At 40.9% G+C, this 16,508-nt stretch overlaps 1 protein-coding gene across 1 annotated transcript in view; it reads right to left on the bottom strand.

Moving 5' to 3' along the window:
- The window catches only part of INTS9 (integrator complex subunit 9), a 66,247-nt gene that overhangs the window by 30,665 nt on the left and 19,074 nt on the right, over nucleotides 1–16,508 (bottom strand). Inside the window, exons 7-10 of the mRNA XM_032184610.1 lie at nucleotides 15,043–15,163; nucleotides 13,133–13,267; nucleotides 8,094–8,205; nucleotides 2,277–2,457 (exon numbers count right to left, since the gene is read on the bottom strand). Coding sequence (XP_032040501.1) covers nucleotides 2,277–2,457; nucleotides 8,094–8,205; nucleotides 13,133–13,267; nucleotides 15,043–15,163 — 549 coding nt within the window. The remainder of the gene's footprint in view (nucleotides 1–2,276; nucleotides 2,458–8,093; nucleotides 8,206–13,132; nucleotides 13,268–15,042; nucleotides 15,164–16,508) is intronic.

The following is a 16,508-nucleotide window of genomic DNA, read 5'->3' as shown; positions in this document are numbered from 1 at the left end:
TGCAAAGTCACTAATTTGTGTTTTTTTTTTTTTGCTTCCAGTCTTTCTATTTAGAAGACCAACACCTACTGGACATGATGACTTGGTCATAACAAGATCACTTAGAGAAGGTGCAAGGCAGCTGCATGTAATTTTGTACACAGCACGTAACAGAGCCCATTGCTGTGGTAAACAGATTTGTAACTCAACATCCATGTAATTTCACAGGCAAGACTTTAGCAATTTCTCCAAAGCCAAATCACCCTTGAACAGAAAAATTCCACTTGCCTCATCCCGGTTCTCAGCAATGACTCAGTCCTTTAGTTCATTATAATCTAATTTTCCTATGCATTTCATTATTGCAGCTATAATATTGGCAAACTGCCTCTGACCACGGCATAATGCTTACCGTTCCCTGCTATTTTGTATCAATCACTTATTTTTAAAACCGAAATATTGGAAGTTGTTGATTAGCTCTAGCCAGAGTCCTGATTCATCCTATTACAGAAGACAAAAGAAGATTTTTGTCAGAGGTCTGTGTGATGTTACAATTATCTGTAGTGACATTGTCCTGGTGGCTTTTTCTGGGAAACATTACCCTTCTCATATATTCTTCACTTTATTATAAAACAACGAGCCTCGGTCAAACTAAATTTGATAAAGTCTAAGAGATACTAAGAACAGAAATTTCTTTTAGATGACTAAATGCTGGAATTGGAAGGCTGGAATCCCTTAATTTCAGCACCAGTTCTGATCCCAAATGTCTATGTTACACATGTTACAATCTCTGCCTCCACTTCTAGCTAAGTAAAACATTTACCCTATATACAATTATTTGGAGATTAGCTAATGTTGGTACTGGCTTTTGAAAACAAACCTCTAGAGCCAAGCAGAAAATGGTGTCTGAACACTTGGGTGGCTGAATTGTGCCAATTAGACACAGCAGACAAAACAGAAGATTCACCTGCACACTGCACTCAGAGCTGCCTTACAACCCAACCAGCACACATAACTTTCCTGCTACCCTGACCAGCAATATCGAGCTGAAAAGAATTATTATAGCAAGAACTATGCAGCTACCACTTCAGCCACTACTGAAATGAAATCGCCATGTACGTACAAAAAACCCTAACAGCTTAAATATAAACTTTATGAGTCAACACACACCAGTGAGTACACTGGAATTTGGCCAGAACACCAACGCTTGATTTTCCTGCTTTTGCTAAAAGTAATGTGTTAAAATTCACCATATTTCAAGCTTCTTTATGATTCTCCTGAGGGATGAATTCACCTCAGATTTCCAGGACCTCTCTTTTCGTTCCTGAACTCCAGACTAAAAAGTCTTCCTCTGGTGAAGAAGAAAGGAAAAGCTAACTTATTCCACTTAATAATACAGAGCATCTCTTGTTTGTAAGAATTTAGGAACAATCACAAGTGGTTGGGTTCTCTTTTCCATGGTTCAGAACCACAGACTAATTTAGGTTGGAAAGGACCTGTTGAGATCACGTACTCCAACCCTCTGTTCAAGAATGTTCCACTAGAGCAGGTTGTCCAGGTCTGCATACAGTCAGATTTTGGTATTTCCATAAATAGAGATTCTACAACCTCTCAGGGCAATCTGTCCCAGTGTTTGACCACCTACCTTATGGTAAAATGTGTGTTGCTTTTGCTCCAGACTAAAGAGTCCCAGCTCTCTCAGCCTCTACTTATACGAAAGGTCATCTTTTTGATCCCCTGCTGGTCTCATTCCAGTGCACCCCTATCTTTTTTTGCACTGGGGAACTAAGAACTAGACACAGTGCACCAGATGTATCCTCGCTGGTGCTGAGCAGAGAAGGATGACCTCTCCTGACTTGTTGGAAATGCTCTGCCTAATACAGCCCAGGATAGTGCTGGCCTTTTTTGCATTGTGAATGCATTGCTGACTAAGGAAAATTAAGTCTGAAAAATATGTTTTGCCTATATAGGCAGAACATGGGTATCATTTTGGGGGCATTAAATGAGATTTGCAAAAAGGAATATTTAAAAGTCACTCAGGTCAGGTCCATCATTTAATCACCAATGCAAGTACCAAAAAGCATAGACCATTTGAATTTGCATGTTCTACAGGAAACGATGCTCCCCTAATTACAGAACATCTACTTACACATGCACGCACACCCTTGTGACACAGGAAACGTGCACAACTCTAATGGAGTATAAATCAGAATATGTCAAGTAGACATAACCTGCATATATTTATTTACCATAGTTGAGTGTGTGAATCAAGCCTGATAAAGCAGCTCTTTAACACCTACCATTCAGCAAAGATCTGGGAGAACTCGAGGGAGCTGTTGGCAACGGGAGAGATGAAATAAAAAGGGACATTGGAGAGTCCAGCAGAGTCAATATACTGATACAGGCACTCCAGCAGATCATATATTACTCCAGAGGGGTAACAGGGAACCAGCACATTTCCTCCATTCCGGACAGTCATAGCTAAGAGAGAGAGAGAAAAATCAATTAACGGGGTTCATATTTAAACTTTTTAATTGAGTTCCTTTAATCCAAACATAAGGGATAGAAAGAAGCTGCTGGACGAGTTGGCAGACCATGTTATGCATATGAATTGGGGGGATCACTTCTGATCATTAAATACATTTATTTACTGCCTTCTCCTGGCTTAGCAGAGTTATTTTACTCCATAAGCTGGGGGGCACACAACGGACTGAGCACACGCAAAATTCCTGACACGAGAGGGCGATCTTGCACTGGCACACGAAGATAAATGTCCACAGGGACACAAAACACCCAACCCTCAAAATAAAAGCCTCTTCCATCTATCAGCTGTCCACGAGAGGTGAAGGACGACAGTTCACAGGTCTCAGCTGAAAGCCCTGTACATGGTAAGCTGTTCCGTACACGATGTTTTCAGGATGCTGGATGAATGGCTGAACATACAGTTATTTCAAACAGCTCTCAAAGGTAGAGGTCGGGGGGGGGAATGTTTCTCCTTTTTAAAAGCTCTACATATTTCTATGCCCTTTCAACATAACGAGAAAAACTTAAAACCTCAACGAGCTGTAGACAGCATGGGACCCAAGGAAAAAAAAAAAGAGGAAAAGAAAAAAGAAAAATAGGTTTACTCTGAAATCAAGACAGATCCAAGTGCAACAGCAAAAGCAAGCACAACAGCAAGCATTTTGTTCTTTTTGGCAGGATGAATTACAAAAATGCTGTACCTTATGGGAAAGAGGAAATACTTTGTCCAGCTCACTAAGCAGTGGCTGCCTCACTAAGATTTCATCTGTGGTCGTGGGGTAAAACCATCTACTGCTGTTAATTGCAGTGCAGCAGCAGTAACATTACGCATCAAGGCATTACACAAAAAGCTGTGAAAGAGCCTGAAAATGCATATATCAAATCCTGCCATAATCACTTCCTTGACTGCAGTTTATTGATAAGCTTTGATAGGGTACAGATCTAGAACATTACAGGGTCTTTCTGCACCACCTAAATGTTCAAAGAAGATTTTTATGGCTGAATGTTTCAAGGCTTTATGGAGTCTAGGGAAATGCACTGACTCCATGGTGGGATTTCTCACATGCATTTAGGTGCTTAACTCCTTTTAGGAGTCAGTACCTATTAGATGCAGCTCTCAACAACAAACAGTGGTGAAAAACACCTTCTGTGTCAGAGCTGTATTATACAACACTAACAGCAGCGTAGTGGGTTTATTGCTTAGGTTTTCTCCAGGTCACATACAAACTCTACCATCAAAATATCTGTGAATAAGGATAGCAATACTTGATGTTTTTTTAGAACTTGAGATGTTACAAGAAATCCCAGCAATGTGTTATATTATCCCTCTTACATGTGCAAGCCTAACCTATCCCATCTGTAAACAGGATGTGAAGAGAGGAATGAGGAGATTAAGGACGATATTTTCAAAAACCATCTGGGGGCTGGAAGTTAAGCCTCTGGCTCCAGGAGCAGAATTTATGTTGCTTTGTTGTACACCCAAAAATTCCACAAAGTGGAAAGATAAGTACCTACATCCACAGCAGCATGAATGCTGCATGGACAGATGCAGAGGATGCAGAGTACATTAGTAAGCAGTGGAAAATCCTAAGGAAAGGCACATCTGCACCTCTGCCTATGTCCTGAATGAGGATACTGGCTCAAATAGCGAGATGTGTGTCTCCTGGGAAAATTGGGGTTTCATTCTTAAGCCTTAGAGTTTGAATTTGTAGCTCTCCCTTCCCTGCAGCCATTGGTTTGCTATGGGCGCCTCAAGAATTTTTGATTGAAAACCAGATGTTCAAGATGGTGGGTGAGGCCTTCATACAGACACCAACTTGGATTTCAGTTCCCAGGAAAACTAGAGAGCTGGTTAGCAATAATTAATATAAAATTACTGTCCAGTGAGAGGAATACTCTTCCATCTGCACACCAGGCCACAGACCCAGGCTTGCTGGCACCTTAAATTTCATGTTCCTGGCTGCACAGTGATGCACCTTTCAGCCTGGCCTAGGCCTCGGGACAGGAAAAGTTAGCAACACAGCTATCGCAACCCTGCCAAGACTGTGTGTGTCGACTTTTGGGCTTAGAACACACTATTCAGTTCTTTGGTGCAAGTTTATTTGTCTTTGCTGACCACAGAGTGATCTAAACAGTCAGGCACTAATTCCTGGTGGTGCTCTGAGGTGGTTTCATAAAGGGATGAGGATTGCCTCCCAGCCTCTCCAAACCATGGATGAAAACCTGTACAAGCATATTGCTTTCCATGCAAGTGGCAGGTTCAATCTGGCTCTCTTGTACAACTTTCTACAGTTGTCATTAAGAAGACCCATACATTTGAAAGCTGTTCAAAGCCCAATTTATCTCTGTGACCGATGGCTGCACTCACTTGAAAAAAGTTGCATAATAATCTTGGCATTTCAAATTTAGTCTCCTTCAGTAGCTCCATAACAAGTTGTTCAATTTACAACTCACAACGAGATTCTTGCCTTCCCAACAGCTGCCACCACAAGGTCAAGTTGGCACCTAAAAAGCAAACTGTGCTCTTTTCTGCTTTATATAAACATGTGCACGCGCACAGAGAGGCACGACCGCACGCAAAATATCACAAAACTGTCCCTACAGATAGTCTGGCAATTTTGCTGATGATGCCCAAAGCAATGTAAAAATACAACTGCTTTCCTCAAGCTGCAGAGTGCTGGCGCTGCAGTGCTGTACCAAAAAAAAAAAAAAAAAAAAAGGGGGTTTGGGCTAAATGGAGATGAATTTGGAGACACAACAAAGTATGGTTTCAGTGGAGCACACACGATGTGGAGAGCAAATCACACATGTGACTTGGTAATAATGGGAATCAGCGTCCACAACTATACATGCTGGGATGAAAACAGAGATCAAGGTGAAATTTTCACACTTTGAATTCTGTGCTTAACAACGCTTACTCACAAACATGCCGTTACCCTATGATACACATTTTTGGTAAATTTGCAGTGTCTGCCTCTACCAAGTGTAGTTTGAGCTTCTTGTGAAGTCCCCTGACCGTTTTGGAAATAGGGAAATATATGAAAGCTATTGTGCTCAGCTTGCCTCCAATATTGCTTTTCACAGTAACCGAGTGGTTTTTGGACTTTACACATTTGCAAGAAAACGGATTCACTATTTTCTTCTCCTGATGTTGGGGTAGATGTGTAAATACTACTGATAAGAGACAGTCCTACCACTGCATTGTTGATAAAATGATTTGCTTTTTCCAAGTCAATGCATTTTTTTGGCAAATACCACTCAAATTCCAGCTTCTTACAGTGGTATCATTTTATGCAGGTATCTTCCTTCCCTGTTTCATAGTTTTCTTAATTTCTCTGAGTTTCTCTTTTTCAAGATAGAAGCTGGCTTGAAGACCTGCAAAACCCTCAAAATAGTTCAGAATGTTTCTGTAAACCAGGACGACTTGTGCAGATAAACACCCACCTGTATCTACATATGTAACGCATTTATTTATACACATTCATCTTTTGGATTTTGCTTTGGCCCAAGCTACAGCCTTAAGACATTGTTTAATATTTTAAAAGCATTTTAATTAACAACAGCCTCACTATTGTTTACTTAGCAAACAGCTGTTGCAGTTTAAGACAACAGTGACCACCAAACTGCTTGCAATTTGGTGGATAACTTGCAGCAGAGTTGGCAGCAGGGCAACATGCACCACTCCTCAGCCTCTCCAGAAAAAAGGCTGACACCACAGCTCAGACCTGCTTCCTTGGTGGTTTAAGTAAGATAAGATGATAGAAATGATCATGTTACCATCAGCCAGGGGACAGTAAGCCCCATAAGGGTCCAGAAAGGGACAGAGAAGGGCAGTAGATTTGGATCTAGCATAACAAGGTCACCAAAGCTCGTCTGCCAGCTTGTAATAAAAATAGCAATGCATGAAAACAATGAAAACACAGCCTGTAACACACACACACACAAACACAGGCATCACTTAGGGAAGGAAGTCACAGGTGTTAAGAATTTACAGTTTCAAGGAGAGGTTGAACAAGTTCCTGGAAGAGAAATCCACTGAGCATTATTAACTATGCAAAAACCACGTCTGATTCAGGAAATTCCTGAAATAAAAATAGTTGAAGGCTATGAGATTACGAGGGGAAAGTATCATATCATCTCACCCTATTCTTCTGTTCTTCTCTAGACATCTGCTTGTGGTCTCTGCTGGAGCCAGGATGTTGGCAAACAGAATCTTTGGTATATCCCAAGATCATTATTTTCATAAAATGCCAAAACACACCCTATTAATAAGTATTTATATCACAAGGAATCACCCTGACCCTGTAATTCACCTCTTCAGATAAACAAACCCCATGTAATATCACCTTGTACTTAGGACCTATGACCTGTATTTGAACTGACATGTCCGAAAGAGAGATATCTGATTTTGATTTAGAGATGGTGGGTGACAGAGCAATCTACCACATCCCTTGCATTATTTCCCTTCCACTACTGTGGCAGCTCCATACTGGGATTGTGAGTTAGTACACAGATAGTCAGCACCTGTGAATATGCAGAAAAGGATTTAAAAATTGAAGAAGGAAAGTATTGTGTTTATTTTTTTTCTTCTCCAAGAGTAGATTCATAGGTAAGAAGTAAGACTAAGAATTATTTGCACTTGAGTCTGTTCTCATCTTTATTTTGCAACCTTGGGTAAGACACCTAAATACTGTACCTCCAATTCCTCCCAGGTGAGCAATGGGGTCCAGAGCACTTGCTTATAGTGAAGATTCCCAATTTAGACTTCTAATGTCTTTTAATAACCTTTGTAACAATCCTCCTATCCTGAGGTTTTCAGTCTTCTTTGTAAAAGAATAGTTAAAAATAAACAGGAGATGTCTGACAAAAAGAACAGGCAATATACCAAGACAGACCTGAGAAAGTGGTTTGATGATAGAAAGCTGAGAGTACAGAAGAACTGAGGTGGAGGAAGGGGAGAAAAGGAGAGAACAGTACTGGATGTGACATTCCAAACAGGCTGGAAAATGCTGCCATTCACACTGCTATCACAGCTTTGCAATTATCAGCTTTTCCAGCTGTGAAAGCGTCTGATTAGGTTTTATATTTCTGGGGACTATAAATATATCTCAATATATTTTTTTTTAAACAGAGATTGTGCTGTTTGCTTTTGGTATATTTAAAAATCAGGTGTAAGAAGGGAAGCAGATGTGCTTGTTTTCAAAACTGAAAATCACAAAAAAGCATAAAAGATTTTACACTGGCTTATATACAGGAAGGAAATAGTAATATTTCAGATGGGAACAATCTCCAAAACCCAGGCAACACATAGCCTGTTGGCAGCTAAGTGACATACTTAGCAAACCAAGAGCAGCAGATGATTAAATCTTGTAATACCTGTTCCATTCCAAAACATTTTAGGTACAACTTGTGGCTTTCTAAGCACTTACTGTATTAATGACATCAGGAGCACATCGTAAAATCTAAACAGCTAGTTTTATGCCAGGAGCTATAGCTGGACAACTTACTCAGTTCCAGGAATCTCAGAATTATTTCCCACCCAAAGCAATGAATAAGATGATAAAATACGCAGAAGATTTCTTCCAACGACCTACCCAGGTTGCTGCAGAACTCTCCTACCATGCCATCTGGGTTAGCAGTGGGGATTTGTGTAAGACCCGTCAGGATGAGCACATCACTATTTTTAAGAGAAGCCTGGTCCATGGGCTGAAACAGAGTACAGTGAGATAAAATGAGTAACACGGGAGTCATAACACAGGTTTCTCTGCTCTGCACCAAGAGATACAGTGATCAAGGAGAACGAATGGAACACGTTAAACCAAACGTCCCTCTATCTGTGGAAATGCAACTGGAGTTAATAAAAACAACCATTTCCTTGCATATTTACAGCATAAAGCAAGCAATGGAACTGTAATTGGATGTAACAAAGTGGTATTCTCCATAGACTAATCATTTCATGGCCTTAGGAGCTGAACAATTGAAAAGACAACCATTTCTTGCAGTCAGGAAGGGTTTAATGCTTGTGTTCCTATCTTGGCTGCACTAGTTTCCAACCAGCCTTCACAAATCCTGGTGTCAGCGTTGATTTTCAGCTCTCATTGTCTTGTCGGGGGCAGCACCATTTCCCCCTGTTTTACCATTTAGTGGATTCTCTTTGAAAGAGGTGAGATCAGCAAAAGACTTTGGGCTTGAAGCTCTCAATTTTGTGTTTGACACTCAATTTTGCACATGGCTCTCCCTTGATGGTGAAGGCTGCTTTTCTGCCTGCAGTATTACAACCACAACTTTCAAGTTCTCATTTAAAACTGTTTGGTGCAGGCTTTTTCAGAAGTCATCTCTGGTGAAGTGGGAAATGGCTACTGCTGGTAGAAATAAGGAATTGTTTTAGATTCCTTAATTTGATATATTTTGTTTACGTATCTAAGAAATAGTTACTTATCTAATATAGCTGTAATATCATGCCAAACATAGAAGTATCATCTTAAAAGACAGCAGCTGAAAACAGGTTAAAAATCAAATGCAACTACACACAAAAAAACAACAACACAGTGTTCCCAATGCAACACCAGAGCTAAACTGATAGAGAAAACGTGTCTTGCCTTACCAATCTCCCCTTGTGAACCTGACTAGCGCTACCCCTTTATCCTGTATCTTTCTTTGAAGGCTGTGCTAGAGGCTAAGCTGTATCAAAGTGAAATAGATGGCTTCAGAGGGTTATGACCTCTGATCCACTGGGTCTGCAGTGCATGTAGTGCTGAGAGCCTCCAGTCGTAGGTACAACCCTAGGTTGCGTGGTTAGTGCTGAGGGCAGTTATCACGAGGATCATCTTCACAAGGTCTGCTTCCTGGGGGACAGAGGAGGTGACACCTGCACAGTCCATCCTGTGGCTCGCAGGTGGAGCAGAGGGACTGATGACTTCATGGTCCAAGGAAATAGCGTGGCATCTTGGCCGCTGGCAGGCTGCATAATGTTGAAGCAAACATCACTTCTGCTTTGATTGTGCATAACAGCTCACATATTTTTTACTGAGGTTGATCATTCAACTTACTTTATACTGGCACCTTATTAAAGCAGGACGGAAAATGCACATTCATGTCTTTCCCGTAGCAAACATACAGTAGAATCCAGAAATTATACTTAAGTGTGACCTGATATTAAATACATACATTTTTGATACTCAAAATCCAGCATAATTCAATCTTGAAGAGACAAAATCTACTTCTCCCTCTGCAGACATAAAACAGCTATGGTAAAAAGTTAACTTTAAGCCTTGCTCTGGGCTGGACTGCGCTTCCCACAGCTACTGTTGAAGCAAACAGAGGGAAACTGCAGCCAATTGCACAGTATTTTATGGTAATTTTACTCTCAATAGACTCTCTTTGGTCTCACCAACTGGGAAAGGTTTCTACCTTTCTACCAGAGGAGAACCGATGAACAGATTTTCTCTGCTGAACTCAGAAGATCAGCACACGGTTAGTTCCCTTGCTCACAGTCCCTCAGTGCCATTCTTGATTAGCTGAGAAAGACCTTGCACTCTCAAGACTTGCAGGGGAATTTCATACCAATTCCAACAGAAGTTTACACGGTGTATCACCTTGTAGGACCAGACTTGCTACATGAGATTTATCGCAATCTTTGACTCTCCATAGCGTGTCCATGAAAATGAAATGCCAATAATGCAATAAAAAATAATATCGGATCTGTCTGTGATAATGTACATAACGATTATGCCATATTAGATACACATAATTTCAGCTGCTATTGCACTGAGAGGGCTCGCATCGATTTTTGTGGGTTAATGTAAAGAATACGTCTTAAAAGGCTTTTAGTGACATGCCTGAACCTGTGCTGTCAACTGCTGTTCTCCACTTTGGTGCCAACAGGCAATGGTGTCAATTCTAGCCTCATCAGAGGATGAGGCAAAACTTTCAATAGAGACCATCTGCCAGAACACAGAAGTAGAGAACAATTAAAAGTAGAGAACAATTAACGGTGCCAGACCTAACTCTCAAACAAATCTTTTTCAAAGCTCTTCAGTTACTTTCAGCCTTGCTGAATCCTTCTCTTGCACTTCCTACCAAGACCAATTGAGGATTTCACAAGATATTCATGGTGCCGTGTCAAAGATTGACCGAAAAGCCAGCATTCACTGCATCTACTTTCAGCTGTCTGTAGGATGTCCCACATCCTGGGAGGTGTCTAAGCTGCCCAAACTAACTGCTTCACTTTATCTGTTCTTAATACCCAGGGACTGACTACAGATGTAACACAACTGTGCTGATGATAAACGTAACCTCTATGTAACTTGAAAATTCAAGAAAACTTTAAGTCACAGTTTACACCAAAGAAACAATCCTGCTCTCTTCCCATGGCTGCTAATTCCCTCCTGTGCTGCCACCACCAACACGCCAGCACTTAAATCCCAGTGCTGGCAGAAGGGAGGACGTGGAGGAAGGATAGTGGGATCAGGGGAAGTTTGAGTTGGGTGAGAAGAACCTCATCTTGCTTCCACACTGAGAAAAGGAAATGCTTTCCAAGCTGTTATTGTGTATGTTAGACAAGATGCAAGAAGAAGCAGCATTCTTCCAGTAGTAAGTCCAAATAATCCGTGTCTTCTCATCCTAAGCAAACTGCTGATGAGAGCCTAGTCACCTGACATTCATTTTTAATAATGGAGGAAGTTCCAGAAGGCTGGAAAAGTGCTAAGATTACACTGTTATTCAAAAAGCTCAGGATATGTTTTTACATATCTTAAAACTATCTTATCTTAAAAAAACACCACCACCAAGAAAATGCAATGTCTGACACTGGAGTTTCATTATGACTGCTCACTCACCACAATCATATGGAGAAACAGGTCAGACAAACAACTCTTCACTCGCCCCCCCCCAAAAAAAAAAATGCTTGTTTGTTGAAGACAATTTAGGCTTTGTACCAATCAAGATACTGTTATCACTATATACTATCTGTCCAACACATTAAATAGATGAAGAGCTCGTTGGTAGGTCTCAAAACCCACTAGTTACTACAGAATCACCATGTAGTGCTTGTAGTGGTGTTCACAGGGATTAGCAGTAGGTCAAAATCTATCCTTTGTCTTCAACAGCCATCTGGAAGCAAATATAAGACAAAGATGGTATCTGATAGGCAAATGATACCTGATACCATTTGTGATGTGGTGAATAACAAGAAAAGGGCAACCTGAATGCATTCTTAACTACCTGCTATTGCTATTCCTCCAAATTATGCCTTAGTATAACATAATGCAGAGTGCAATGGACTGTATGATAAAAATGAAGACTTTGGTGACCATCTGGGACAAGAAACAACAACAGCCGCATGAATTGTCCAGCCTTCATCTCCTGTTAGCAGAGTAGGTTCTTAGGGATTCTGGTAGGCTTGTAGTACCATCTCCTGCACACATTAAAGCTGAAACTGCCCTGCCTAACTGCTACCATTTCTCCTGCAGGTTGCAGTGAGTGGAATCTGCTGCCCACGGGCTGTGCTCTTACCAGGCAGATCATTCACACCCATTCCCTGCCACAGCAGGGTCATTTCCTTAAACCAGGGATTTTACCAGCAGTGCAGATGAATGTTCACTTTTGGAAAATAATGACACATGGTCAGACTAATTTGATAAAACTGAATCACCATTTCATGTCAAGGAACAGAAAACACTGTTACCAAACCACTTCCTATAGTACAAAGTTTCTCCTCCCTGAAACATTATATTCATGTCTTGTCAAATACTGTTGCTGCTTTTTCACTAGGTCTGGAAACAGTATAGCCCAGGCCAGTCTGAGGCAGATGAGAAAAAAGGATCTGGAGACTCTGATACAGTGCGTGCAGCTAAGTACAGCCATACTATTAAGGATGGTTTATCTACTGTAGTTTTTCAGCTCCTGAGATCAAGCTTTTAAATGAAGGATGCTCAGAAGCAATACTCTTTAGCAGATATTCACCTTGGGGGAAATTACTTACTGATCATGAACCTGACACATTTTCTAAATTATTTTTAAATACCTCCTGCTAATAATGCTTTCAACTATTTTGACAACTTCTGAAGCACAGAGTACTGCAAACTTCAAGACATTCTTTGCACTAAGAATTTATGGATCTAGAGAGAATTAATTTACTGGAAATTACATCTACAGTACTATAAAGACTTTGCCCTTAGCAGAGCAGGGTGGAAATGTTGGCAGCCAGTTAGCTATCATTTCTCCCAAGGAAGGATGTTTCAGAAGTGATATAGAAGCAGTCTGCGAACTGTCTGTAAAGACTCTTTAGTGAAATATGGATTTTTTAAAAAGTCACTAATGGTCTATTGTTTAACTCTGTTGAAATTTTCCTATTTAATGCGAGAGAGAATTTCACAGGTGGTGAGTAGGTTAACACCGAGTCATCAATAACAAAGAATTTTGATTGTCCTTCCTTAGCAACTATTGATACCTGTCCACTCACCAGGGTGTTATGTCTTCTCAACGCCTATTCAGAGTCTAGCCAGCTGCTAACAGAAGTACGTTTGACAGTTTCTACCTGATCCCACCTGGGTGAGCCTCTATTTTCATTTATTTATTTATTTTTTGAGCAAAGACGATTCTCCCTATAGAAGACTAACAAAAATGGCTGTACCTGAGGGTGTGTTGTAAGCAGAGAAGATCCTGAAACGTAGGAAACCTTTTCGTAGTGCGACTGGATAATCCAATTGGAACTTCCAAGAGCGTAGCCTGAGCTGAGAGGGGTGACCTGTACAGCACCAAACAACTCCTGAAACACACAGCAAGAGATGTTAATTTGAGAGAGCCCCTGAGGAAAGTCAGAACCGGTCATTTTATCATCAGTAATATTTAAAAATTTGTTCTGCATTTCAAGGCCTGTATGAAGATGGAGTTTGCCTTATGTCTGCTGTTTGTATTTCCTCAGGTCTAACAGGACACATGCTCTGAGAAAAAATTCCTGAGGTTTGGCCTTCATCAAGACTCTCTTCAGTGTTAATCCTCTGATGTCTAACTGACTTCACACAGCATCATAATTCTCGCTGGACAAGTGAACTGTGGTCTAACTGGGGAAGCTTGTAGGAGCTTTACATCCTTGAGGATTATACCCCTTTAGGCAACATTTATTGTTACTGGCCAGCAGGAAAGAAGGAAGGGCAAGTAATTCTGTACTAATAAAAAACTCATTTTGGGTCACACATTTTGCTGTAGAAAATGTAAAATTAAAGACAAACATGATCACTTTCTGATTGTACTTACCACTTACCAACTTTATTTCTTTAAAAATGCTATCTACAGGTGATTTAGAAACAACTCCCTGCAAACTCCATTCAAATTTCAGTTTCAGCTCTGAGCATAAACAACCTGCCAGTTTTCTCCTTTTCAGATGTCACTGGAGAGTGTATTGCTTTATCTGTACACAGCAATGGGTTATTCTTGTTTTGAGAAAGGAAAATAAGCATCCGTGTACACTTCACTAATGTGCTCTACTTTTTGGTTACTGAATAATAGAACAAGTATCGGATTCATGCAATACTAATGATTTTTCTACTATCCCAATATATATATTTGGATGCCTCTCAAAACAAAACAGGGTCACTATTCTTCTATTCCTCAGAGTTTGTAAACCAAAGCTCTATATTCTGCCGACACGCAGACTTGTAAAATGGATACCAAACCATTCTTGATGTTGCCATGCTTTGGGTTAGCTGACTAATTAGGCTCTGATTATTTTATAAGTTTGCTTTGGGAAGAGATAAAGTATGCTCTAAAAACGTCTCCTTTATTCCAGTAACTGTGAAAGAATGATTGGTTCAAAGGTCCAGATCTGAAATGAAGTGAGATGCATCCACACCATGAGGGCAGTCAAAAAGGAGCAGTAACTATCCACCAACACTGAGGAAGTCTAAATACCCTCAACCTGCCTGGTTGTTAGACCAAGCTGCAGCTGTTCCTTAGATATGATACTTAGGTATCTCAGATTACTGAATTGTTGGTTCCCTTCATTCTAGAAACTACACCAGTTTATAGTTAATGGCATTTGAGACAACAAACCTTAGCTGGGAACCTTTGGAAAGGAGCGTCTGAAGTTCAGGTTGAACCATTAGGTTTTGTTTACAACCCCTAATTTGCTACATAAAAGAAAGTGGAGGAGGCTGAAGCACTCAAAAGATTCCCAGAAGTGAGATACAGCAACTCAGGAGGGGATGTGGGTTACAGACAGAGAGGATACATTCATTTGGTACATCCTCCCAGCTCTCAGTGGGCCAGCCGGCAATTCTAAATTCACAGGTACGCCTTAAAATTGGCCTCCCCTGAGGATGAGGAGAAACAAATGGATACTCCCTGATTTTCAACAAACAACCACCCTTCCTGGGAGGCAGACTGAGGTACATGCAATACAATCTCGCTTCGCTTTCCCAGGTTAGGGTAGCTAGATCTTACTTAGGATCTAGAAGGAAAATAGAAAAGGAAGGGAATTTCTCAGTCAATTCCAGGGGAAATAGTTGTTGCTATTGACCTGAGGAAAGCTTGGCAGATACTCACAATTTTCTGGGAATACCCCACCAGCTGGATCTTGCTGAGCGCAGCGTTCACCTCTGGCATGGTGTAGCACTTCCTCCACATAGACACCTCCACTGCATCCTTCAGGGGGGCTGGCAGCAACCTGCAAAGATTGACAGGATCTGGGTGTTTTCAGAACATCCTGATGGACTGAGAGCTTTTATTCCCATTTCTATTCTCCCGATATTAGTTTTTTTTTTTTTTTTCTTCTTCTTTTATTTTAAATATGCCTGGTGCTTCAAAGCAAGGAGCAAGGCCTTTTGCCTGTTCAGAAGCAGAATCAGATTTTGCCTCACCCTGAAGTCTGCTCTCCTTCTGCTTTTTGTTGTTGTTCCTACCCAGCCTTTCCTTCAAAGTAGCTCTGATGAAGGTGCTATAGCAACTCCTGGGGTATTTTTGCCACCGATGAAAGATGCTGGCTGATCTGACACGTCAACATGAAATGCATTGCTCAAATTGGTAGACACGGCTGGGACCTTGGTTCAGTTTCTATTTTGCACATCCCAGCTCTAAAACTAAGAATTTGACAACAAACGCAAGCTGCAAGCTTGTGATTCAAATACTGGTACCAGATCGTGAGCAAATGTGCCCTCTGCTCTCAGTTTTGTAACTGCTGTCTTACAAGATCCTGGGACTTCCACTTCTTCTTCGCCTTCAGCTCCGATACCCTGCCTGCCCTCGGAGTGCACTGCCAAGGAGACATTCGCTGACACTGCAGAGCACTCTGCGATCCCCTACACGGAAGTATTTAAGATGTTTTACACCAAAGAAAAAAGAAAAATCCATCCATTCTGCTCTCCACAGACGCTGCAAGTTAGCTGGGCAGTGCTGTCAGGGGAAGAAGTGAACCGTAATGTCACAGGCTGCAAGAGAGATGGCTAACTTCTGGGAAATAAATCTGCCTGAGCAACATGAACTGAGGCAGGAAGCAGCACAGCTGCCAAATGCATAAGAAGAATAGGATTTTTTTTTTTTTGTATATTAAACCAACGCTAAATCAAAGGCTAATTCAAACCAATTTCAAAAGATTTATGGAAATTGGTCAAGTTTCTTTGATCAATTTGTTTAAAGGAATTTAATTTATTGTTATATCTACTAGGTCAGTGAACTCCTCCATAATTTAAGATACTGAAGAAAGGATTAAGACCAGCTCTTGCCAAGAGTGCTGTACAGGTCTAGCGTGATAACTGTAATTCCAACACACGCTGGCTGAAAGCATACTGTGCTTAAGGAAACAAACAAAGCCTTCAAGGTCTTTTTTGGGAAGTCATAAGCAACAAAAGGCCAAACAATGTGGATAGTTGTCCACCACTGCACTGAAGCAAATTGCCTGTAAAAGCCTTTAACCTACCATAAGAAGCATTTACTGTTGGATGCTTTTGGGAGCTCCTCTTCTGGGAAGGAGAGAATGTATCTCCAGGTAATGGAGGAAAGTGGGGAATTGTCCT

Source organism: Aythya fuligula, chromosome 3 (assembly GCF_009819795.1).
Source record: "Aythya fuligula isolate bAytFul2 chromosome 3, bAytFul2.pri, whole genome shotgun sequence".
NCBI classification, from domain to species: Eukaryota; Metazoa; Chordata; class Aves; order Anseriformes; family Anatidae; genus Aythya; species Aythya fuligula.
Note: the sequence above shows the minus strand (reverse complement) of the source record. Positions and strands in the feature narration are given on the sequence as shown.